The sequence below is a fragment of the Xyrauchen texanus genome, chromosome 50, assembly GCF_025860055.1.
Source record: "Xyrauchen texanus isolate HMW12.3.18 chromosome 50, RBS_HiC_50CHRs, whole genome shotgun sequence".
Lineage (NCBI taxonomy): Eukaryota > Metazoa > Chordata > Actinopteri > Cypriniformes > Catostomidae > Xyrauchen > Xyrauchen texanus.
Genome location: NC_068325.1, coordinates 3,289,542 through 3,314,012, shown reverse-complemented (window position 1 = coordinate 3,314,012; position 24,471 = coordinate 3,289,542). Strand labels below are relative to the sequence as shown.

At 38.1% G+C, this 24,471-nt stretch overlaps 1 protein-coding gene across 6 annotated transcripts in view; it reads right to left on the bottom strand.

Moving 5' to 3' along the window:
• LOC127641078 (ephrin type-B receptor 3-like) overlaps positions 1–24,471 on the bottom strand; it is a 60,788-nt gene that overhangs the window by 11,373 nt on the left and 24,944 nt on the right. For all 6 annotated transcript variants that reach the window (XM_052123841.1, XM_052123845.1, XM_052123843.1 and 3 more), the window contains exons 2-9: positions 16,676–16,740; positions 10,761–11,433; positions 6,542–6,697; positions 5,249–5,584; positions 2,066–2,190; positions 1,535–1,697; positions 1,275–1,383; positions 91–143 (exon numbers count right to left, since the gene is read on the bottom strand). In XM_052123841.1, the coding sequence (XP_051979801.1) occupies positions 91–143; positions 1,275–1,383; positions 1,535–1,697; positions 2,066–2,190; positions 5,249–5,584; positions 6,542–6,697; positions 10,761–11,433; positions 16,676–16,740 (1,680 nt within the window). The remainder of the gene's footprint in view (positions 1–90; positions 144–1,274; positions 1,384–1,534; positions 1,698–2,065; positions 2,191–5,248; positions 5,585–6,541; positions 6,698–10,760; positions 11,434–16,675; positions 16,741–24,471) is intronic.

The following is a 24,471-nucleotide window of genomic DNA, read 5'->3' as shown; positions in this document are numbered from 1 at the left end:
CCAGAATTCGAAACACAATATGCTGATTTCTTCAGCAGTGGTAGTGTAAACAATGGAAGAATATGGCAAATAAAATATTTAGAATCTTACTGTATTGTTGCAGCTTCTCTGTGTACTCTGATTCCGAGCCACTGCGTTGCTTCCTGTGAAGCAAAGACAATAAACTTAGTCACAAGAGGTTGATGATTTCCTAAAAATTTTGTAGCAAAGTAAGCATTTTGAAAGGGACTTGCATTTTTCTCTGGAAGCCCCTTCAGAGACACAAATTGAGGTCAATTAAAGGAGGGAAATGATTTTAAAATTAACAGAACAACAGTTTTAGCCTCAAGAGACACATGTCTCTTCAGTTGACTGAATGTTAGAGTAAAATCTGCATAAAGACAGCTAAGAATAATGGAGGAAGACCTAAAACAACAGCGGCAGTCTTAGCTCCCATGCTCCTGTTAGATGTGAAGGAATCTTTGCTTCCACATTTTTCATTATTCCGCATAATTCACTATCCTCTCCAAAATCCTTCCTCCACACTTACTCCAATATCAGTCTGTTAAATGCAGTGCAATTTCAACAAACCCAACCCCCCTCCCAGAACATGTTAATGTGGTCCCTTTGTTGTCTAACTAGTAACCGGGCCAATAATACCCGCTGGTAATTTGTATCTCATTTCCAATTCAAATGCAGTTCCGGAATATGCCAAGGCCTACATTTTTTTCAATCACAGATGTGTTAAGATACCAAGACACTGTGCTGATTAGAAAGAAAGAGAGTGGAAATTGAGAACTTCTGCATGATAAGGGTTTAAATACTCAGCTGCCTTGCCCTCTACTCTGGCAATGGGATGGTGGCCACAAGATGGAGAGTGCCAGTGCCAATGATCAACATACTGCAGAATTGCAATGTAGGGCACATGTAAATCTGAGGCCAGTGGCTACAATTTAAAAAGTGCATGATTTGAATGTACTTATGAAACTGGATATATGTATTGCCCAATAAATTATCAAAAAGAGAGGCTAAATCTAGGGGAATGAAAGCATCATGGGTGACTATAGGTGAATATGTTTTGGGGTTTGAAAATAACTTAAAATTAAATACAAATTTAAAGCATAGACCATTTTAATGTGTGGTTAAAATGTCCAAATAGTTTTTGGGGCCACTGCATAAGCAATAGTGCTGTTTCATAGATATTTTTGGCTTCTTACCCCTAAATTAGGTGTAATTAATTTTGGAAATGGAAAAATAGTACTAAATGTAGCTTAATTCAAAGTTGAACTCTGTACCTGAGGCAAACTATGGCAATGACAACAACAACAATGATGAAGACCAGCCCAGCTGTGAGGGAGCCCACAATGAGAGGCAACTGCTCCTGTAGATTCTTTTCCGAGTCAGCTGTAAGAGAATGGAATTGTTCAAATATATTTATAATATTTCTCTTCTGGTAAGGCATATTTATAGGATAAAAAAATCCACTTTGCTTGATATGTATTGGAAAATCATTGTTTTAATATGGAAAAATTAAAATATAGTGTGTTTTACATACCCTGGTTGTTGGTGCTAAAGTCGGCAGGGCTGCTGTAGCGGCCATATCCTGCCACCGTTCGGGCTCGAACCTGCACCACGTATGGCGTGCCAGGTTTTAAACCCTCAATACGTGCGGAGCTACGCTGGGCTGTCATGGTGTGGGCAATAGCTTCTCCCTGGTCCTGTGGGAACAGTGATAAAACAAGCCATATAAAACCAGCCAGCATTTAAAAGCGAGCGTCTGGCAGCTCCAGTTTAATCTGTCAGTACAACACATCAAACACGCAGCAGATATGCCCGGCCCTTTCTTCTCCCCTATGCAAATCCTCCTGCCTCTATCCCTGCCAAGCACCGGCTGCCTTGCGGTATCAGCGCTCAAAAGAAGGGGATGAATTGAGGAAGGAGTGAGGGAGGAGAGTGTTAGGGTACGAGAGAGAGAGAGGATGGGTTGACACTTGTCAGTATGAACGATTATGTATAGAGCAGAGGATGACAGTGGCAGAATTGTGATTGAATGGTGTTTGCTTCATTGATTTACACTGACTCTCACCTTCTCATGGTATTTAATCTCGTAATCCAAGATGATGCCATTTGGTTTTTCAGGAGGGAGCCAGGAGAGACTCATGGTATTTGCTGATGCCCCCATCAGGTGGACCGTAGGAACTGCGGAAGGAGCTATATAAGGAAAAGGATAGAAATCTTATTTTAATGAAAGCAGAATTTCAATTTTGACATTTTTTTCAGATTCAAGATTACCAAACAACCAGCTTTGATGTTTCTACTTGTATGCATCAGATAGAAATGGCTCCAAGTCTTGGGCCCTTCCAGGGCCCCTGCCTCTCAAATGAGACATACTTGATTGTGTTCTGTTAGAAGCATTTAGTGGTTGGGATTTTGATTCATCCCAGTGAATCCATTCACCAAAAAGATTCGTTCAGATTTGTTAATTGATTTGTCCATTGACCATTTCTGCAAATTGCACCTTTGTGGCAGGAGTTGGCAACAGATTACCGTATTTTACGTTTTGACTAAAATCCTAGCCTAAAACATAATTATGAGTTTCAATAACTACAGTATGTCATTGTAATGTGTGGTCATTAGTAACTTTTATTCACAATTCTTCTGGTCAGTCAACAGATGAAAATCCACAACAGTGGCATTACTACAGCAACATTGATTAATGCCAATTATGTGGTCGGCCATAAGATCAAAATGTCTCAACGTTCAGTGGATGAACACCCTTGCCAGTGTCCGAATTAATGTTCACAATATACTGATTCAAGGCATAGGGAGCTAGGGAGCTGATTGAGTCACACCCTTGAGCTCACTGGCTTTGAAAGGAAGAGATGTGAGTGAATGAGAAAAATGAGTGATGTATGTATATGGAGTGTACGATTCATTCACTTAAAGGTTTATTCCAAATGAATGATTTGTACACAAACAAAACACCACTAGAAACATTATGTATCAGGCACATTACAATAATATGATAATGAGAATATGATGATAATTGTAATGTGCTTAATTATCGGGAAAATAATGTCACAATGCAAAATAAATAAATAAATAAATCTCATTCTCATTACTGTAGTGCATAAGTATTTTTTTAATTACAGTATTTTTTTACTCATCTTCTTCCATTGCACACGATCTCTCTTAGCATCTACCTTTACACAATCTATACTGTCTCGATTTGTCCTCAGGTGTGATGTTAGTATCTCTGGTTTCTGATTTTATAACGTCTTGTTCAGAATACAGTACCTCTCAACATTTCACTGTCTTCTTGTCTCTGTTTCTCTCTCTCTCACTCTTTCTTTGACTGTTTTAATCCCCAGGTCCGGTTCTTCGATCCTTCCACTGTTCTGTCTCTCTCTCTTTGTCTGTTCCCCCCAAAGCCCTCTTTACCCCAACCCACCATCAACCTTTTAACCTAAGCCTTGCTCAGAAAAAAAGCTCACCCTGAAGAAAATACTCCCTGGTCAGCCTGCATGCTTACTAAGCAAGCAGGCTGACCATGGAGTATTGAGGATTAAGGGGCCTCTTCCTGAGGAGACAGTGGAAGTTACCATGACGCCCCTTGAGCTGATGGCCCATATTTATTTTTTGTCTTAAAAGGGATGAATATTCAAACACAGCTCTGGGAGAATAACCAGTTAATCTGATCACAGGGCCTTCTGAATTCTGGAACCATGATGGTGGGCTGCTTGGTGGGCGTGCATGTAACCCTGGGCTTGACTCGGGCTCAACAGTGCCTGTGGACAATTCCAGATAGCAAACATTCTGGGATTTGGATTCTATCATAGAGCGCAAAGAAGAGGGTTAAGCATATGCAGTGATCCTGAGAAGTCCAGTGTTCAATTCAAACTTGGATCACACAATAAGAGGCCATCTCTCCTCAAATGTTAATGCATCTCCACATCTTGCTAACCAAGCACACTCTATCTTAGCTATTGAGCATTGTAGCACAGCTCTTTGGCATGTACATTTTATGTGGGCTGAGCTCTGTGGGTTGAGTACCATGGGCTGGAACTGTCTTAATTGATCCCATTATACTTTACTATTTCAAGCCAATGAGAATGTAATTTCCATGCTGGTCTAGGCTGGTTTATGCTGGTTAGTGTTTGTGTGGTGTTGGTCTAGTTGGATAACCAGCATTACTTTAGCTGGAAAAGCTGGTCAATCAGCACGGCCATTTTCTTGAAGCTGGTTGACAAAGGAAATATTGCTAGTTAAGCTAGTTAAAAAGCATGGTGGGGAAACCAGCACACCAGAATTCCCATGTGGACAAGGCTGGTTTATGTAGGAAAGTGTTAGTTTAGTGCTTGTTGGACAAGCATCATGTTAGCTGGTGAAGCTAGTCAACCAAAATGGCCTTTTCCATGAAGTCAAGAAACCTGGTTGAGACACAAGCACACGTGAATTTTCATGCAGTCTAGGCTGGTTTATGTTGATTAGTGCTGACTGGCATATCCTTAGCTGGTGAAGCTGGTCAACCAGCATTGCTTTTTTCATGAGGCTGGTTAACCAATGACGTCTTGCTGGTTAAGCAAGTCAAGAAGCCTGGTTGAGACCCTTTAGTTTAGCTGGTGGACCAGAATCACTTTAGCTGGTGAAGCTGGTCAACCAAAATATCCTTTTTTCATGAAACTGGTTGACCAAGGAAAAAGCTGTGCTGGTTATGCTAGTCAAGAAACCTGGTCAAGAAACCATCACACCTGCAGTTCAATGTTGGTCTAGGCTGGTTAATTTTGGTTATTGCTGGTTTTGTGCTAGTCTAGCTGGTTGATCAGCATATCCTTTAGCTAGTGAAGCTGGTCAACCAGCTTTGTCTTTATCCTGAGGCTGGTAAACCAAAATTACCTTTTTCCATGAAGCTGGTTCACCAAGGAGGAAGTTGTGCTGGTTAATCTAGTCAGGAATACTGGTTAATACACCAGCACTCTAGAATTTCCAAGCTGGTTTAGTCTTGTTTATTCTGTTTATTGCTGGTTTGATGCTGGTCTAGTTTATGAAACCACCATCACCTTAGCTGGTGAAACTGATTAACCAACCTAGCCTTTATTTCTGAAGCTGGTTGACTGAGAAAGTCTTGCTGATTAAGCTAGTTAACAAGACTGGTGGGAACACCAGCATACCATCATCCAAAACACAAAATATGTTGGTAACCAGCCATGCTGGTCTTTTCAGAAAGAACATAAGAGCATATTTGTTGAACAAAACCCATTGAACTCACCAGCCTGGTTGGTGGTGATATTAACAGCTGCAAAATGGGGTGCGTAGGGATTCTTGTTGGAGACTCCATTGACAGCCTGAATCTCAAAGCTGTACTGAGTATGAGCTTGAAGGTTCCTGACAGTCACATGTCTCTCGGTCAGGCCAAGGTGGCGAGGAGAGATGTCTACGTTGTCATCACACCGTGTGCAGGTACCACGCTCTGGCAGACACTTTTTACAGATGACATTGTAGAGAAGGTCATCCCTGCCACCTTGGTCACGTGGTTCACTCCACTCGAGTATCAGCGACGTCTCGTTTACGCTGGAGATTACATTGCGAGGAGCTGAGGGCACGGCTGCAAAAAAGAACAAATGTTGTTGTTATCTTTTGAAGATACTAGTACACATGGAAATGATTTAGATAAGGTTAAACCAGACTATGGTTTTGGTGGTTTCAGCAGGTCTAGCAAGTTGACCAGTTGATCTCCCAGACTGACCAACAGACACATGCACTAAAACCCTCTAAAACCATAATTTTGAACTGCTGCCTTCTGGCCGGCACTACAGAGCACTGAGCACCATCAGGCACAAGAACAGTTTATTTTTTCCCCCTCAGGCTTTCCATCTCATGAACAGTTAAAACTATACCTTAATTACATGCAATACACAGCCTAGTCAGTTATATTAGTTAACATATCCTACCTCTTCTATATGATATTCTTTTGCACTGTATATAACAGATTTGCATTTGTACATACTATATGTATATTTGTGTCTTATTCCTGTATATACTTATATTTCTATTCACTTTTTATTTTTATTCTATTATTATTATCATCATCTCTGTCTTGTTGTTTTATTGTTGTGCACTGGAAGCTTCGGTCACCAAGAAAATTTGCACATACAATCCTTTTATGGAAGCTTAATTGTCAATAAAGCTTTTTCTGATTCTGATGTACACTCATTGAATAACTAATATTCAAATAATATCTTATATTAAACTGAAATTAAGCTAAACCATTTTTTTAATTCTTGCACAGCTCATTTTAAGATACAAAAAAATAGTAATAAATAGCTTTGGTGCTCTTGGGAAAAGAATTTTTGGATGCATTCGCTTAGACTTCTGACACTGTTTTGAGCAAACAGCCAGAGGGAAGCTTATATAAAGCAAGAGAAAAGCAAATAATTCCAAAACAATCATTCTCCAGACTGTAGTAAGTATCCAATGGTGTTTGGGCCAAAATGTTTTTTGTGAACAGCACTGCTTGTGTCTGGATGAAGTCATGCAGGGTTGAGTCGAGGAAATCACTCACTGGTGCATCCTGAGTCAGGAGAATCATTGTCTGCCCGGTAGTATCCGTTTCGGCAGGAGCAGATGCTGGCTGCTCCAGAACTTGTTCGACTGTTGGGTGGACACGGGGAGCAGAACCCTTCACCTTGCTTGGACTTGAAGGTGCCTGGGCTGCAAGCTAAAAGAAGAAAAGAAAAGAAGAAAGTTTTTTTAACAAAGCATTGAAAATGACTTCAACAATTAGTGATAAAAACAGTAATAGCTTTACTAGCTTTAATAGCTTTATGCCTAGCCTGGATTTCAACTATACAATTCATGTGTTCTCTTTGGTTTCGATGTTAGGCAAGTAGTTAAGTAGTTTTAAGTAGTTATGGTGCGTTAAAATCATCTGCTGTTTTCGTCCTTAATGTGCATTGTTTTACCACATTGCTCTTGGTGAGAATAAGGAACATTTATTGTTAAAATGGGAGTATTGGGCATATGTTCGCCTTCATTTAATTTCTTTCTTTTTTTTCTCTCTCTTGCCCACAGTATGTGGTCTATTTTTCCATATTGACTTTTACAATCTTGGCATCATAAAATGCAAAGGCGCACAGGTTCTTGCTTACATATTTGTTTGGCAATGTCAATTAATTGTTGCTTTCCCTGGGGGAAATAACCCCCTTATGACTAGACGAGTTCCAACAACATACCCTGGCCTAACATAAACCCCATGTGCATATGCTAACTGTCAACTTCAATTACAAACACATGGCTGTTAGCTCCAAACATGGGCACTCTTCATAATTAACTCCTTCGATCAATACTCAAACACAGGGCATGTCGATGTTGTACAAGAGGAAATGTTAAAATTGTATTTTGAGGGGTACAAGAGAAAGTGTGAGCCGTTATCTTATGAATACAAAGATTAGAGCGTCATTCACAGGTCTTTGGGCTTGTGGAGCTCTGAGACCATTTACACAGCTTGTTTACACATTTTAGCACACCTTTGATAAATATGGATGTGCTCTATGGGACACCCAATGCCACTATGATCTTTCTGCTCTGTAGGTCACTTTAAATGTTTTGTTAAGTGATCAAGGAGCCAGTATTATTATAATTAACAACAGAGAAGGGGTATAATGGCAGGTTTCCAACTTTATCAGTAACCTTGAGGGTTGGAAACAGCAAATAAAGAAACACACTGCAATGTTTTTGGGAAAAGGGTTTGAACATCTGGTTTCTAGGATGAGGTCATCTTCCAAGTTCCCATTCTCAGAATGTGCAATATTGACACAAGGTTCCATTAGCACAGGGAAATTGTGTTAACTTAGTAAACGGGGGGTTGTTTGTTCGACCATTAATCAAAGGTGTCTAGAGGTACGTATTGAAGAAGGAACTTAGGAAATGATTCACGTAGAGATAAAGATGAAAGAGTGTAAGCCTTGTCAATCTGAGTTTATCGCATTTAATGCATCACCTTGGAGATGAATGAGTCCTTAGTGTTTTCCCTCAGATTTTAGATGCACATAAATCAAGCAAATCTTAGCTAGACAAATGAGTCCGAATAGCTTCAAGTCTCCATGAAAGACTGCTCGAAATTCCCCTTTTAAAAAAGTCAGGATGTTTTTTGAAAGGTTGAAAGTGCTGATTAATCGCTTCCAAGATGGTAAGAAGTCAGCCCTTTGCTTTCATCCTCATCTTTCCTCTAGCAGCAGTCCTCACAGAGCGATAGAGTGGAGAGGTGAAAGCAGGCAAATAAATGCAAATCCTGCAAGCTTTTTTCATGAATTCTCTCACTTGTGCACTCTTTTCAACGCAGTCTGTTGCACAAACGTTCTCTCTCTCTCTCTCTCTCTCTCTCTCTCTCTCATTGAGAGCAGAACATAGGGTTTAAGGAAGTTATTAGAATTTGAGGGAAAATGTGGTGTACCATAAAAAAGGAATCTCCAAAATGAATATTCATGTGAATGTCCTAACCGTGCTCTGGCAGGGTATAAATGAGACCAGTGGCCCCCAGATGAAGGAGAGAGAGAGAGAGAGAGAGAGAGAGAGAGAGAGAGAGAGAGAGAGACAGAGCGATTTACCCATTCTTTTGTTTTTGGTCGACTTGATTTGAGAATTTTTTTTTCATCAGGGCTCTCACCTTACCGCCACAAGCAAACAAATGAGATTTTAACTGTACATCACACAACAGATTTGCTAGGACTGCCCATAATTCCCCCACAGCTAAATTTTTAGTTGACAACAGTAGAAAATCACTTTATTACTATGATGCAAAAGTGGTTGCCAGAGCATTGATCTACAGTTGCTAGGGTGTCCTGGGTGGTTGCTATGGTGTTGCTAGCCAATTGCTAGGGTGTTCTTGTTGCGTGTTTACTGGCTCAATCAAAAGAGCCCACCCCCAAGACTCTAGGACATTCGATCTGGCGGAAGACTGATATGTCGGCCAGAGTGATTAATCGACCAATATATGACCAATTTAAGATCGGACGATAACCATACCCGCTTGACTGACAGAAATGTTTGCTCCTCTCTCTCTGTCAGTTCCTAAATCTACTGACATGGATTATAAACAATTTTTCTTTTAAATTCTTAGAGAATTTTGAATAAAATGCTCTCTAGATATCTGTATCAGCCATTAAACAAAATCTCTGTTCAACCATTACTTGGGTTCTTCCTTCAGTGTAGATCAACAAGATATTTTTGATGTTTTATCATCTGCCGCAAATTGAAAAGTAAGATGAAAATAATAACCCTAACCTAAACCTTACCCTAACCCACAATTTGAGATAATTCAGATCTGTAATACAAACAGTGCAGAAAGAGTTACACTGAAGTTGTACTGAAGTTTAATGTGTATGCTTAGAGGTTTGTTCAAAGACCTAACCCTAAGTGTGAGCAATAGTATTTGCCTTAGCAAACCCCGCTAATAATCCTCTTTTCTCTGTACACATATTACTAACTGTTCAATTTACATTTACATTTATGCATTTGGCAGATGCTTTTATCCAAAGTAACTTGCTATGCATATATTACAAGGACAACCACCCTGGGGCAACTTGTAGCTGAGTGCCTTGCTCAAGGACACAATGGTGGAGGCTGGGGGGTCAAACTAGCAACCCTGTGTTTACCAGTACAGTGCTTTTGCCCACTACACCACCACCACTCCAATTTAGTTCTTTACTCCAAACGTTCACTGCTCAGTATTTCTGACTTTGTAGTTCTTAAAATGTGTTGGAACCAACTTACTACCTATGACATTTAACCTATGATGCCTTGACTGTCAGGGTTACTTTTCTCTCTCTATCTCATGCTCTGCATTCATTTTTCACTGCAGCCCTTGCCCTTGATCCGCAAATCGATTCCTGGTCAACTCTCACTCCCAGATCTCCATTTGACCTCACACTGTCTGCTCTGCTCACTTTCACCGCTGCTATGTTACTTGCCAGCTTAATTCACCTTGGTCTAAACCTGATATGTTTTTCATCAAGACTGTTCCTTTCTCTCTGCAAAATGTTCCACTCCGACAGACATACGGAGTCTTTTACTTATTCATTGCCTTGCTCTGCTTAAATTGAGGTCGAATAACCAAATTGCTGTTTGGCCAAACACCCTCAATAAAAAAAACAGCACGATTTGTTCATGTGCCTTAATGTGATACTGCAATAAAAGACTGAACTGCAAAGTTGGGAAAAACACATACATCAGCACTTCTGATGGGTGATACAGCTAAAAACATGATCACAATATGTTTCAGCCTATTCACGATATTCGATATGTATCTCATTATTTATGTATTTGCTCTGAAAGTACTTAAAAATTAGATGTTTTCCATTGTTGCCGAGTAGATGAGATCACAAATGTTAAAGTAAGAACTATATAAGTATAAATAGTAATTAATAGTAATGAAATAAGTAATTAAAGCATTGTTCCACTGCTTTTTTACTTGATAAATACAAGCAAGAATATCTAACAATTGTAATTTATATGCTGCAATTAAACAATCTATAGTATACTGTATGTGTAGTATGTGTAGTATACGCAATATAGTATCCTATAAACTATAAGCACCAATATAAGAATACATATTAATAAACAGAATAGATCACAAAACTAATGTAAGATGATGTCTTTAGTCCAAAAAAAGGGAATTAAAGTCATTAAGATATTCACACTGTTGCAGAATTGTTTATTGCCGAAAAAATCAATGTGAATATCTTGTGAATACTATATATCTCCCAGCCCTAATCAGCACTCACCTTGGCAATGTGTTTCCTTAACAGCAGGCTCGAACCCAGCCATACAAGTGCAGGAACCTACAGGAACCATCCATTCTCCATCTCCATTGCAGTAGAGTTTGAGAGGAACCGACACTTCCAGAGCATTAGCCACACATGTTCCAGGGGCAATGACTAGTGATGTGGCCTCTGCGCCTGTTGCCGTCTCGGGGAAGACCGCAAAATTTGCAATGGTTGTTGAACACTTCTTGTAGAAAACTCGTACAGAGATCAAAGACATGCAGGCGCCTAAGTCTTGGAAGGCCAGATAGAAGCCAGCCTTGGAAAGTGGACCAAAGCTGCGAATCTTTGTGTTGACGCGACCAGACTCCAACATAGAGAAGCTCTCATCTGGAGCAATGGTGTCCACCTTGACGTAAGGGTTCTCCATCCAAAATGGACTGGTGGCTGTTGCTGAATCAGAGTCAGACTCGTAGTAGAACAGGTTGAAGGTCTCTTTACAAGATCCTGGAATATTGGGAATGCTGTTGCAATCCCGTACAGTAAATTTCATTTCCACATACACACGGAGAACGTCCTTGCGAGGGATGAAGTCACTACGAAGCCAATTGTTCTGGTTAAGCTCACGAACATTGCACACTTGGTATGTTCGGATGGGGTTCATGGCGTCATCATATCCGCTAACTTCCTCCCACTGAGCGTAAGGTGAAAGAGACAAATAGAAGAATAAAGTTAGGACTTTTAGTCATAGATACAACAACAACAACATCATTCATGGTCACCTTGTGACTTCAAGTCTACAGGGTGACATACAGTAGAAAGTGCCTTGTACAGAACAAAAGCAATAACACGTGTTTTATCTATAGTGCAGTACAATCAGTCTTACAAATTAAACCTCTCTCATTTTGATGTTATCCAGGGCTTTAGAAGTCAAGTTCTGAGGTGTTGCACTACAAAGGTATGGCAGGCAGTAAATCGCTCTTAGCTACGGCTTCACACGCTACAAGAAAGGAGCTCAAGAAACAATATAAAGGAGAGAGAATGGCGAGAAAAAAAGTGAATGGGGTGGATAAAAGCGAGGGGAAATGAAATGTTGTGCTTTTTGGTTTGTGCCTTTTCAATTACACATTGTACATGCCATCAAGTAGGGAGCTGATTGCTGGCCTTTCATCCGTGTTCACCTTGGCAAATTCATCAAAATTACTGTGGAATGTCAGAACTCTATCAACAAATACGAGTGGATGTTTACCTCATACCTCGAGTGTGGAGCACTCTCGGCATCAATTCACAATCAATTACCATTCAATTACACCATCACGATTACACTGTATTCAAGCGGAGAAATAAGCTGTCAAATTGTCTGCCTGAATTATTTCCTTGTTATCTAGCTGAATGAAGAGAAATTATATTCTAATATTTAAAGAAACAGCATCTTATAGTGAGTATATTTAGAAGTATTTTTTATGCCATTGTGGTCCTCGAAGCTGCATTGCTTTGGGGGAGGGGAATTCTCATTCTAGAGTGCGTTTAATTGGACTAATATCTGTGAAGTACATGATGAATCATCAACATTTTTGGCCTGTTTTCCCAGAAGATAAATAAAATTCAAATTTTAAATGTGTACATCATTGAAATAAATTGTGTTTACTTGTAGGAGGACACTAGCATATTGATGGACTCATAGCTAACAGACAAAAGCCACAAAATTCCAATTGGGTCAGTGTTTATTTTTAAAGAAACAGCAATATTTATTTATAGTATATTTAAATTTTTTACAAAAAATATTATAAAAATGCGAAATTATTGGGCGAAATTTACGATCGTGTGGATTCCCATTAAGATTACTGTATTCCGCCTGCAGGAATTCGCTATGTGAAGTTATGAGTGAGCGTGCCTTAAATCAAGTTTGGTCTAAATTACAGAAATGAATCTGTTTAGCCAACTGTATCATTGTTTTTGTTACTGAAGTTTAAATCAGAGTCGTTTAAATAGTTGAAGTCGTGAGAGTGTGAGGGATCATGAAACAAATTGCGTAAATTGCGAAACTAAAACAAATACCACACTGGGGTCAGTGAGAAAAAAAAAGCCCAAAAAACTCATTTCAATTGCATCAGTGTGAACGCAAAGCGAACAGTTAACTAAAACAAATAGCTTTACACAATAACAAACACCAAAATCTACCTAAATTGTTTAATAAGAATGTTTTAATCAAGTTTGGGCTGATTTCATGAATCAAACTAATCAACTCTAACGCCATTTTCGCTACTGAAGATTAACTCAGAGACACTAATAAAACATAATATGTTTAATGTTTCAATTTTTATTCCATTTGGTCAGTGTGAATGCAAAGTGAACTGCAAACATGCTAGAGTTGAAAGGGAAGAGAAAACTAGTCCGGCGTCCAGAGATTCGTTGATCAGAGCGGTGTAGTGTTTGTGTAAGGGTGAAGTCTTTAATTTACACAGCGATATGGATGTGGTGTGGACTGGGCATTCATCCATACCAGCCCCGGGGACCCAAGGTAGACTGAGGCATCTAGAAATCTCTGCTTTATCATAGCCTTGCTGAGCCAGGGGTGCATGGATCAATATTCAGCAGCAGGTCAATGGGACAGGAGAAAGAATGAGGTGTAAATGACCATTAAGTTCAGTAGAATAAATAGCTGAGCGAGTGAAGATGGGGCAGTGGCCCGCACTTTGCACTTTCTTTGACTCCTCTGGGTATTACGAAGCACCAGTATTTGACATAAAAATGTTCTCTATCTAGGATTAATGCATAAAATAGGCTGTGGGGAAAAGGGTCAGGTTCCCCGCCATAAATGTAACTTGATGAATAGTTTAATAGTCGATGAATAGTTATATACGTTTCTTATTTTTCCCTTCTGTAATCTTAGTGGGATAATGAATTTACTTCTAGATGAAGATGTTGGCATAGCAGGATGGTTAATGTGGTTATATACAGTATATATATTTTGATAGTAGAAGGTACTAATATATATATATAAAAGGTTTTTTCAATGTCAAATTACCTTCTACTATCTAGAAATTACATGTTTATTTTTCTTTATGGTCTTTGTTTTATTGTGTTTGTGGCTACAGGTGCGAGAGTAATAGTCTTTCTTTTTCTTCTTCTTCTTGACAGATTAAATAAGAAAGAACAAAAGAAACAAAAGAGTCAGACTGGGATTTAATCCAATTTATTTGCTCCGCTGCTTTTATTAATATGTGGGCACAGTTCCCTTTTTTTTTTTTTTGGGCACAACATACCATTCAATTTCATGTCAGACAAAGTAACAAATGAGTGTTGCATAGGAATGAGCGATATGGAGGATGCAGTTGTGCCAATTATGCTAGTGGGTGAATCTCACAAAACTGTTAAGAATATGTCTGGGTCATATGTTATCACAAAATCAGAAGACGGATGAGAATACAAATGTAGTCTATATTCGGGACCATTTTTAAAAAAAAATGTTTTTTTACATTATCCGTGGTATTATTCACTTAAGCACATTTTCTCCCCCAATTTGCATTATTGAAATGCAAAAAACAACTAAAATATTATTAAAATTGTAAGCTATTCACACAACATGGTCGTAGTACGAAGCCCCATAGAGGACAGTGCGTACAAAAAATTTCTGAAATAGTTTGCCTTCCCTCACAATAAGTTTTGTGTTCCCTCCCAATAGTTTGCATTCTCGAGCAATACGTACCTCGCGACAGTTTGCATTCTCTAGCAACACGTACCTCGCGATAGTTTGCATAGTTTGCATTCTCTAGCAATATGTACCTTGTGATAGTTTGCATTCTCGAGCAATATGTACCTCGCAATAGTTTGCATTCTCTAGCAATACGTACCTCGCGACAGTTTGCATTCTCTAGCAATACGTACCTCGCGATAGTTTGCATAGTTTGCATTCTCTAGCAATATGTACCTTGTGATAGTTTGCATTCTCGAGCAATATGTACCTCGCGATAGTTTGCATTCTCTAGCGATACGTACCTCGCGACAGTTTGCATTCTCTAGCGATACGTACCTCGCGACAGTTTGCATTCTCTAGCGATACGTACCTCGCGACAGTTTGCATTCTCTAGCTATACGTACCTTGCGATAGTTTGCATTCTCGAGCAATATGTACCTCGCAATAGTTTGCATTCTCGAGCAATATGTACCTCGCGATAGTTTGCATTCTCGAGCGATACGTACCTCGCAGTAGTTTGCATTCTCAAGCGATACGTACCTCACGATAGTTTGCATTCTCTAGCGATATGTACCTCGCAGTAGTTTGCATTCTCAAGCAATATGTACCTCGCGATAGTTTGCATTCTCGAGCGATACGTACCTCGCAGTAGTTTGCATTCTCAAGCAATATGTACCTCGCGAGTAGTTTGCAATCTCTAGCGATATGTACCTCGCAGTAGTTTGCAATCTCTAGCGATATGTACCTCGCAGTAGTTTGCATTCTCAAGCAATACGTACCTCGCGATAGTTTGCATTCTCTAGCAATACGTACCTCGCGATAGTTTGCATTCTCGAGCAATATGTACCTCGCAACAGTTATCCATTCCCTTGTAATAAGTTTTGCGTTCCTTTTACAATACGTTTTGCATTGCCTCACAATATGTTTTGTTCCCTCGCAATAGTTTGAGTTCCCTTAGTAATACATTTTGCCTTCCTTCGAAATAAGTTTTGCGTTCCCTCGCAATCATTTGCGTTCCCTTTGAAATAAGTTTTGCATTCTTTTGCAAAAATTTTAGTTCCCTCGTAATAAGTTTTGCATTCCCTCACTATAAGCTTTACGTTCCCTTGCAATAGTTTGCATTCCCTCACAATAAGTTTAGCTTTCTCTCACAAAATGTTGTGTTCCCTTTGAAATAGGTTTTGCATTCCCTCACTAAATGTTTAGCATTCCATAAATCTAGTAAGAAGGACCATTAATAATAAAGGAAATATATATATATATATATATATATATATATATATATATATATATATATATATATATATATATATATATATATATATATATATAATAAAAAAATGTATTATTAAGTTTCAATGTTGAGACACATTACAATAAAAAGAATGAAATTGTTTTGCATTATGGTAATGACAATTGGGGAAAATGTGCTTAATTGTCACAAAAATAATGTCACAATGCAAAAAAAATTCATTATAGGCTTAATTTTCTTTATGCAAAGTCTATATATTATTATTATTATTATTATTATTATTATTATTATTATTATTATTATTATTATTATTATTAATTGATTTTAGTTTTGGGGTAAAATTTTACCTGGAAATGTTCTCATGAGAGTCACCCCAGGAGAGGCAATATTTATGTTTCAGATTGAAAATAAATCTGCCAGAACCCTGTGAAATTTAAGGAGTTGTAGCACTGGTGCCACATTTCCCCTGTCCGCCCTAAAATACAGTGGGGCGTTGTGGGTGAAATGTATACCTGTGTGCCTGACAGAGAGCAGAAGGGGAAGAATTGGGCAATGTATATTCTGAAAGGAGGCATCTGTTGGGGTGCAAAGTGGGTGTGCTGTGTCCCATTGTGCTTGAGGAAGTTTAAGGGCTTTAATGGAGGTAGGGAGGGAAATTTACAAGAACAATATATGGACATGGGAGGATATGTGTCACTGGGGCTGGGAGGGAGGGGAGGGGGGATTGTTGTGAAAATGATGCTGCAATTTAAAAATCAAAATGTTTCTAACTGTAGGCTTGACAATCTTTATGAAAATGTGTCTTTATGCAAAAATAATAACATTAAAAATTTAATGGAACAGAATATAATATAATCATAATTTTTGTATTACTATTTTAAATAAAATTATATATTTTGATTTAGGGTGAAATGTGACCCGATCATGTTTTTGTGAGAGTCACCCTTTATACATTATTAGAAGTCAAACACAAAAATAGTAACTCACCCCAGTTTCAGGATGTGAAGTCCATGCAAGTTCAGTTGTGGCCCATTTGGTGTCCATCAGTGTTTCTGCAAACAAACAACAAAGACCCACTCAGTTTTAGTAACAATATTTCTGAATTTTATAAAAACTAAATTAGTGAGAGAAAGTCAAAATAAATACATTAATTAATAGAAAGCCTAAAATGAATTGATTTCACACTGTGCAGGAGGAGCCAACCAACATATAACTGTCCCTGTTCATATGGTTAATCAGTATTAATGGATCTTGGTAAATTCACGGGCGCAGGAACACAGAAACACTATCATGCTAATCAACAGTGAAAAGATCTTTGTGGGTGATCCAGAAGGCATTGTCAAAGATTTATGACAGCACTCCTCTAATTAGATTTAATTAGCCGTGTATTTGCTAGGTGAGAACGAAAAGCTAAGTGTTTTTGAAAGACAAACCAGCTCCCCTTCTCAAACGTACACACACACAAAACATCCACACACTCTAACCCTTAAGCTAGCAGCTGTAAACTCAAGAGAATATATAACTGAGCAAAGAATTCTTGAATGGCACCATAAAACTGACAAAAGAGCTTCAAATTTTCCTCAATACACAATATGCTCTGTCTGTCTGTTTTGTTTTGTTCTTCAATTTTCATTACACCTGCCATATGTGCAGTCCTCTGTCTTTATTATAATATAATACGCATACTCACTTAGCGTAGACTACAAACATGTTGAGAGAACCATTTCGGCCACCTGCTTCAGCTGTTTATATAGAGCATATAGCATTTACGTTGCAAGTTGTGAATCTGTTTCACAAAATTAAATGGATGGGCCTTTTTTAACAGTGATCGGAATTCGTACGCAGGGGTATAAGACAGCAGAATATCCTTTTTCAAACTTAAAGCTATTTTGTCCAGCAAAGTGAACGGTAACTGTTTACACCTGGTATTAGCAAATCTTTTGGGTAATTTGATTTTATTAAGTGTACAGCGCTAAATAGATAAGCGCTAAATAAATGTTTCAAAAAGTGTTTTGTGAAGAAAAGTAAGCAAATTCATGGTAAATATCACTTATGAGTAGAATATTTTAGTTGGTGTAATTTCCAATCAAGCTGTAACTTTGCAAAAAGTGTAAAAAAAAACATATAATGTAACTGTGTGTACTAAGTATACATAAAATGTAAGCTATGAAATTAGCATTAGCAAGACAAAGGAGTCAGCTTATTCATTCAAAATGTCATAATACAGCTGCTTCACTAAAACAACTATGTGATTTCCACTCTAAATGTCACGTTTGTAGCAAGATTAAAATGTAAAAGTTTGGAGTACATGTGTCGACTTTTCCATCCTATTTTTGAGTCAGCCATTTTCTTTTGAAACCATAAACAATTTCATAATACAGCATAATACACTAAAGCATGAATGCAATTTCCACTCTAAATGTCACGTTTGTAGAAAGATTCAAATTAAATATATTTTGGAGTACATGTGTCGACTTTTACGTCCTATTTGTAGTCAGCCATTTTCTTTCGAAACAGTTAAAAATGTCATAATAAAGCCACTTCCCTAAAGCAAGAATGCAATTTCCACTCTAAATGTCACGTTTGTAGAAAGATTAAAATATAAAAGTTTGGAGTACATGTGTCGACTTTTCTGTCCTATTTTTTAGTCAGCCATTTTCTTTCAAAAGCGTAAAAAATTTAATAATACAGCATAATACACTAAAGCATGAATGCAATTTCCACTCTAAATGTCACGTTTGTAGAAAGATTCAAATTAAATGTATTTTGGAGTACATGTGTCGATTTTTACGTTTCAACACTATTGACATTAGCACAGTAACGTAGTAAACCCTTACAAAGAGGAGTTCTGGGAAACTTAGCGCAAATCTACAGTGAATTCGCCACTCAATATTTTCACATAAAAATGAGCTTTTCGGCAAACTCTTCATTTTCACCAAAGGTTTGCTGAAGGTTCACCACTACTGGTGAAAACTGAAAACTTTTGGCTAACATTCACGTCGAATCGCAAGCTCATTTGCATGTGAAAATAATGAGTGCCGATGAAGTTTGTCAGAACTCTAGATTTTTTATAAAGGGAAAAGATGTACTGTATGTAGTCACGCCATTGGATCTACTTCGCTAGAAGCTTGCTAGAAGTTAGCTGTCCATTATATTATATCTTCTCTACTGTACACAATGCTTGCCATTTAAGAGGCATCTGCATGAAATATTAAACCAGACTGTGGCTACACAAGATGTTTGTATACAAGCAGCCATTTGGACAATTACATAATTGTATAAATTTTTTGTCTTTAGTTCAAATTTGCCAGTGGTTTCCTGTTGAGATGTCATGCACTGATGACATCCACTGCGATTAGAGATTACGTGTCATATCCTGTTGCTGACTGACAGGTCCACTGACATTTAAACACTCTCTACAAAAGCTTTCATGGATTGAAAGAAGGCAGCTGGCAGCATCGACTGCTGTCAAAAAGCTGGCGTGCAGGTAACCAGCGCAAATACAATTCAGGGTAAAATCAGAGAAAAAGGAATCGAGTGAAAGCAAATGCATGTGTGAGTGAGTCTTAGTTCTGACTCAGTGAAACACGGAGAACGTTCCGGAGCATGCGGCGACTGACTCAGAGCGTTCTGCAGCCTTCGGTTTTGTTTGCGTTTTGTAAGCTGCGCTGAAAAACAGCAAAGCCGTGCATTGTGTCAGCTGAGTGAGCTTTTAGATGAGGAAGCAGTCCTGACTCAATGAGAGAAAGAACACAGCGGAGGGTGACCCTCCCCTCACCCCAGCCCTTCGTGAGAGAGAGAGGCCATGCCCTCAATGCACCAATTTGTTCGCACTTCTGCTGGAAGCCTCTACATGGAGCCTGATTATGACTATAGATAATTTTGTAACAGTTAAAATGGCTCCATGACTCCACATATATGAGCAAGAATATGAGCATTTAATAAAGCCATACTGGCAGGGTGTTGCTCAGAAACCTGAAATTAAACTGTCTTGGGTCAGTTTGGATCACTACTTTATTTTAAGAATTTGAAAAGACAGATTTATGTATTACAGCTTTTATATCTTTCATCACATTCCCAGTGAGTCAGAAGTTTACATACACGTTGTTAGTATTTGCTAGCATTGCCTTTAAACTGTTCATCTTGGGTCAAACATTTTGGGTAGCCTTCCACTAGCTTCTCACAATAAATTGCTGGAATTTTGGCTAATTTCTCCAGAAAAAACTGGTGTAACAGAGTCAGGTTTGTAGGCCTCCTTGCTAGCACACGATTCTGCCAACAAATCGGATTGAGGTCAGGGCTTTGTGATGGCCACTCCGATACCTTTACTGTGTTGTCCTTATGCCATTTTGCCACAACTTTGGAGGTATGTCTGGGGTCATTGTCCATCCTGGCTGATTGTCCATCCTCTTGAGATGTTGCTTCAATATATCCACATCATTTTCCTTCCTCATGATGCTATCTATTGATGCTTCACGGTTGGGATGGTGTTCTTTGGCTTACAAGTCTCATCCTTTTTCCTCCCAACATAACAATGGTCATTATGGCATTTAAATATTTGTTTCATCAGACCAGAGGAAATTGCTCCAAAAAGTAAAATCTTTGTCCTCATGTGCACTTGCAAACTGTAGTCTGGCTTTTTTATGGTGTTTTGGAGCAGTGACTTCTTTCTTGCAGAGCAGCCTTTCAGGTTATGCTGATATAGGACTCGTTCTACTGTAGATATAGATACTTGTCTACATGTTTCCTGCAGCATCTTCGCAAGGCCCTTTGCTGTTTTTCTGGGATTGATTTGCACTTTTTGCACCAAACTACGTTCATCTCTAGGAGACAGAATGTGTCTCCTTCCTTAGTGGTATGATGGCTGCATGGTCCCATGGTATTTATACTTGCATACTATTGTTTGTACATATTTTGGATGATTTCTTTTGATTTTCCCATGATGTCAAGCAAATAGGCACTGAGTTTGAAGGTAGGCCTTAAAATACATCCACAGGTACACCTCCATTTGACTCAAATTAGCCAATTAACCTATCAGAAGCTAATTGGCTAATTGCCTAAAGGCTTAACGTAATTTTTTGAATTTTCAAAGCTACTTAAAGGCACGGTTAACTGACCTGAATAGTGATATGGTCAATTAAAAGTGAAACTATCTGTCTGTAAACAATTGTTGGAAAATGTAGTTGTGTCATGCACAAAGTAGATGTCCTAAACAACTTGTGGAGTGGATAAAAAAATGAGTTTTAATGATTTCACCCTAATTGTATGTAAATTTCTGACTTCAACTGTGTGTATATATAAGTAATGAAGTAAAATAGTAAATATTAAACAGTAATATCCTATATTATGGATATTTACCAATATTGGTATTTAAAATAATATATGGGTAACACCTTAAAATAAATTAAGTCAGTAAATAAAAGGTGTTACCCATGTATTATTGTAAATACCCATGTATTATATATATATAAATGTTTTTTTCCAAGTATAAAACACTACAGTATCATTAAAATACTAAATTAATATATTGTATAATGATAACTGGGTAACATTAAACAATAATATAGTATATGCTTAACAGATAATTTGAACATTCAATATGTACATTCAAACATGAAAATATCTAATTAATTGTACAATAACTAATAATCAGACAATCAAATTAAGCATTGAATAATGTTAAAATATTACTGTTAGTGACTTACTAATGAAAGTAATGAAAGTTCTCATAAAGTGTTTCTGGGAAATTTGTGCTACAATTAAAAACAAAATCAAAATAAATGTGCAGCCAATCTGAGTAAACAATACTTAATGGTTAAATGACTTAACGATTACTCTGTTTCTTGTTCAAATGCTAAACATACAAGTTGCATGTCATGTACACATTCAAATTCTCAGAGTTGCATGCTACAAACGCATGCATTAATGTATTAAAGGTCAGCGCTTGCATTCTAATCCACTAATTATAGAGGAAGAGAGAGAGAAACTCACACACACACATACTCATTTTGTGGGTTTACAAGTGCCTTCAAATATTTCTTTGTTCCAGTAAGCTATCTTTTTAAAAGAGGGGTATGTGAACAAAACCGCCTCTATTGATACAAAGAATGTTCAGTGGATTTAGAAACTGACTGCCGTGTGGGCAGACAGGTGAGAGATTAGCACAGGATTTCTGCTGAACTGCTTCCAGCTTTAGCGATTTCTTTTCTTATGTTGTTTGGAGGTTGTTATTTTTTAACCCGAACTGCTCGACTGCTCAGGATTCTGGAGCTTAAATTCTATTAAACTGAATTTTATTTACATTTCATTTAGCATTTATGAAATAACTTTGAGAAAGTGAATTTGTGTATGAAATGTATATCCCATCAACTGCACAGGTTTTTATTTTTTATTTGATTTAGAAATGTACAGTTATTATTTGTACTAATTTAATCCATTTTATGTAATGTGTTCTGAATTGAGATTCAAACTGTGCATTCTGAATGACTTAATGTTCACATTTCTATAATTACTCGAGTTATTTTCACTTGTGTCTCAAAATATGTCTATTTCTCTCATGCTGCGTTGTTGTCAAACCTCACCGAACGGCAGGCCACACATGGCACAAAACGTGAAAAAAAAGGAACGTCTCTGTCTCCAAACACTTGAGCTCTGTTTGGCCACCCAACACATCGATGTGTCAACAGTGTGAGGAAAACACTGCATTAAACTTATTATAGCCATTAGACTGATTGCTTTGTATGTGCTTTTGTTGAGGCTTTTATTAGCTCTTGGGGGGTTAGGTGAAGCAGGCATAAAGTGGGGGAGAGGAGAGAGGGAGAAAACATTGAAAGAGGACGAGAGGCAAAAGAGGAGGGGGAATCCTATTTAAATTGAAATGTGGTGAGTGGCCCGAGCTTTTGTGGCACAGTGGAGTGTGGTGATTAGAGGAGAGGGTTGCTTTTGGCGAGTTGGCGTGGAACCTCTAATTGGTCGACAGTTCTTGATGTAGTTGGCTGGATCTTAAACACCCGGAATCCTCCATGGGAATTCCATGAAAGGAGTCTCCTTATCCCCATCCATCCACTTGCCGTCAGTCATTGCACAATGCTTGTCACTCTCTCGGCTTTTGAAGTACTGACAAGGTGCACTGTCAGTTCTACGGAAGTAATGCTGCATTTATGTCATGAATTACTATAATTAAAGGGATAGTTCTGTAGTGATGACAAAATGATCATTTTTGGGCAAACTTTCCCTTTAAAAGTATACATCTAGTAAAAAAATGTTCTCGTAATTGTCGACTTGTACTGTAGAGTGTGTTACTAGTTGGAAACAGAGCCACTTGTTCTGGTCCAGTGGAAGCCAGGAAGTAATCACGTTCCCATAAACAATGGTGAGCGCAATTCGGAGGTTGCATTTTCCCGCTAAAATTTCATTTTTACACCACTGACAGTTAAGTTAACGTTTGGGGGGTAGAGTTAATCAAATATGTAATCTGTTTGCTTGTATTACATCAAATACAACTTGCTTTCGGCACCACTCTGTGGACATTTCACAAACTGAAGCCCACACACGGCATACGTTCAAGGACACTTCCAGCTTCGGCCACTGGTGGCAGTGGTTCGAATTAAGGAATGCAAAGACCAATTTCAGGTGGAGAACTTTTGACCTACGGTCGCAGAATTCACAGTGCTAGCAACATAAACTACCAGTTGAGGGAAGGGTTCATATAGCCAATGTTACCTGGTGCATTTTCTAAATTCGTCAAGAGCATATAGAGGAAAATTAATGTATTGATAAAGTATTTTGATCTCAACAACAACAAATCCGCATATTGATTGATGTTGGGGTTATGAGTTTTCTTGTAGAAATGAATCATTTCTGAAAACTAAGACGTTAAATCAGAGTAGTCACATTTACGGTAATCCTGACTAAATGTGAATGTAGCATAAGCTAGCGCAAGTTATTTTCCACGAACATAACGTAGAACATCTGAGAGCTGCTGTTGTCTTTCCTACTTTTATTTTTGCTTTTGTGATCTTTTGTTGAAAAAATTATACCCTTCAAGCATGTGGCCAGAGCACAAATCTAAAACAATTGTTTTTAATGATCTTGATGCCAGCTACGATGACAGCATTTGACAGCGAGGTGACAAAGAGCATAAGTGCGCCTGCAACATTTTTGTTTGTTGTGTTAATTAGTTCTTTTTGGCAGATGTTAAAATACTGTGGGATTGAACAGGTCCTAGGGGGTCTGATTTTGAAGCTAACATCATCAGGAAAATTGGGTTATAGAATTATGCCGGTTTACTTTGATCAAACAGAGTCAGACACAGCGCTAATGCTCCCAGACAGCACAGGGTGCAGGGTTCATACTGCGACCAAGAGATGAGCTGCAACCGAGATGAATATTTAAGGCTGATGATGTGTGCATGTGTCAAACTGAAAATAACCTTCTGCACCCTGTTGTCTGGTCTTGCATGATTATTATAGTTTCGAATTTTTAATTTGTTATTATTTCCATTTTATTTTAATTTTGTCCTTTTAATTATGTGTTGTCTAGTGTTTTAATCTAGTGTTTTCTGGTTATAATTTAGTTTTAGTTTTTTCGTATATTTCGTTTTTAGTTTTAGTATGTAAGAGCTGTGTTAATGCACTAACTGTTATTATTTAAAGCTACAGTGTATAATTTCTGAGCCACTAACGTCACAAAATGGAATTGCAAAAATAATAATTGTTTTCTGCCATTGGTTGTCCAAACAGATAGCTCCACCCCAAACTCAGAGTAGAAACACTATGATATCA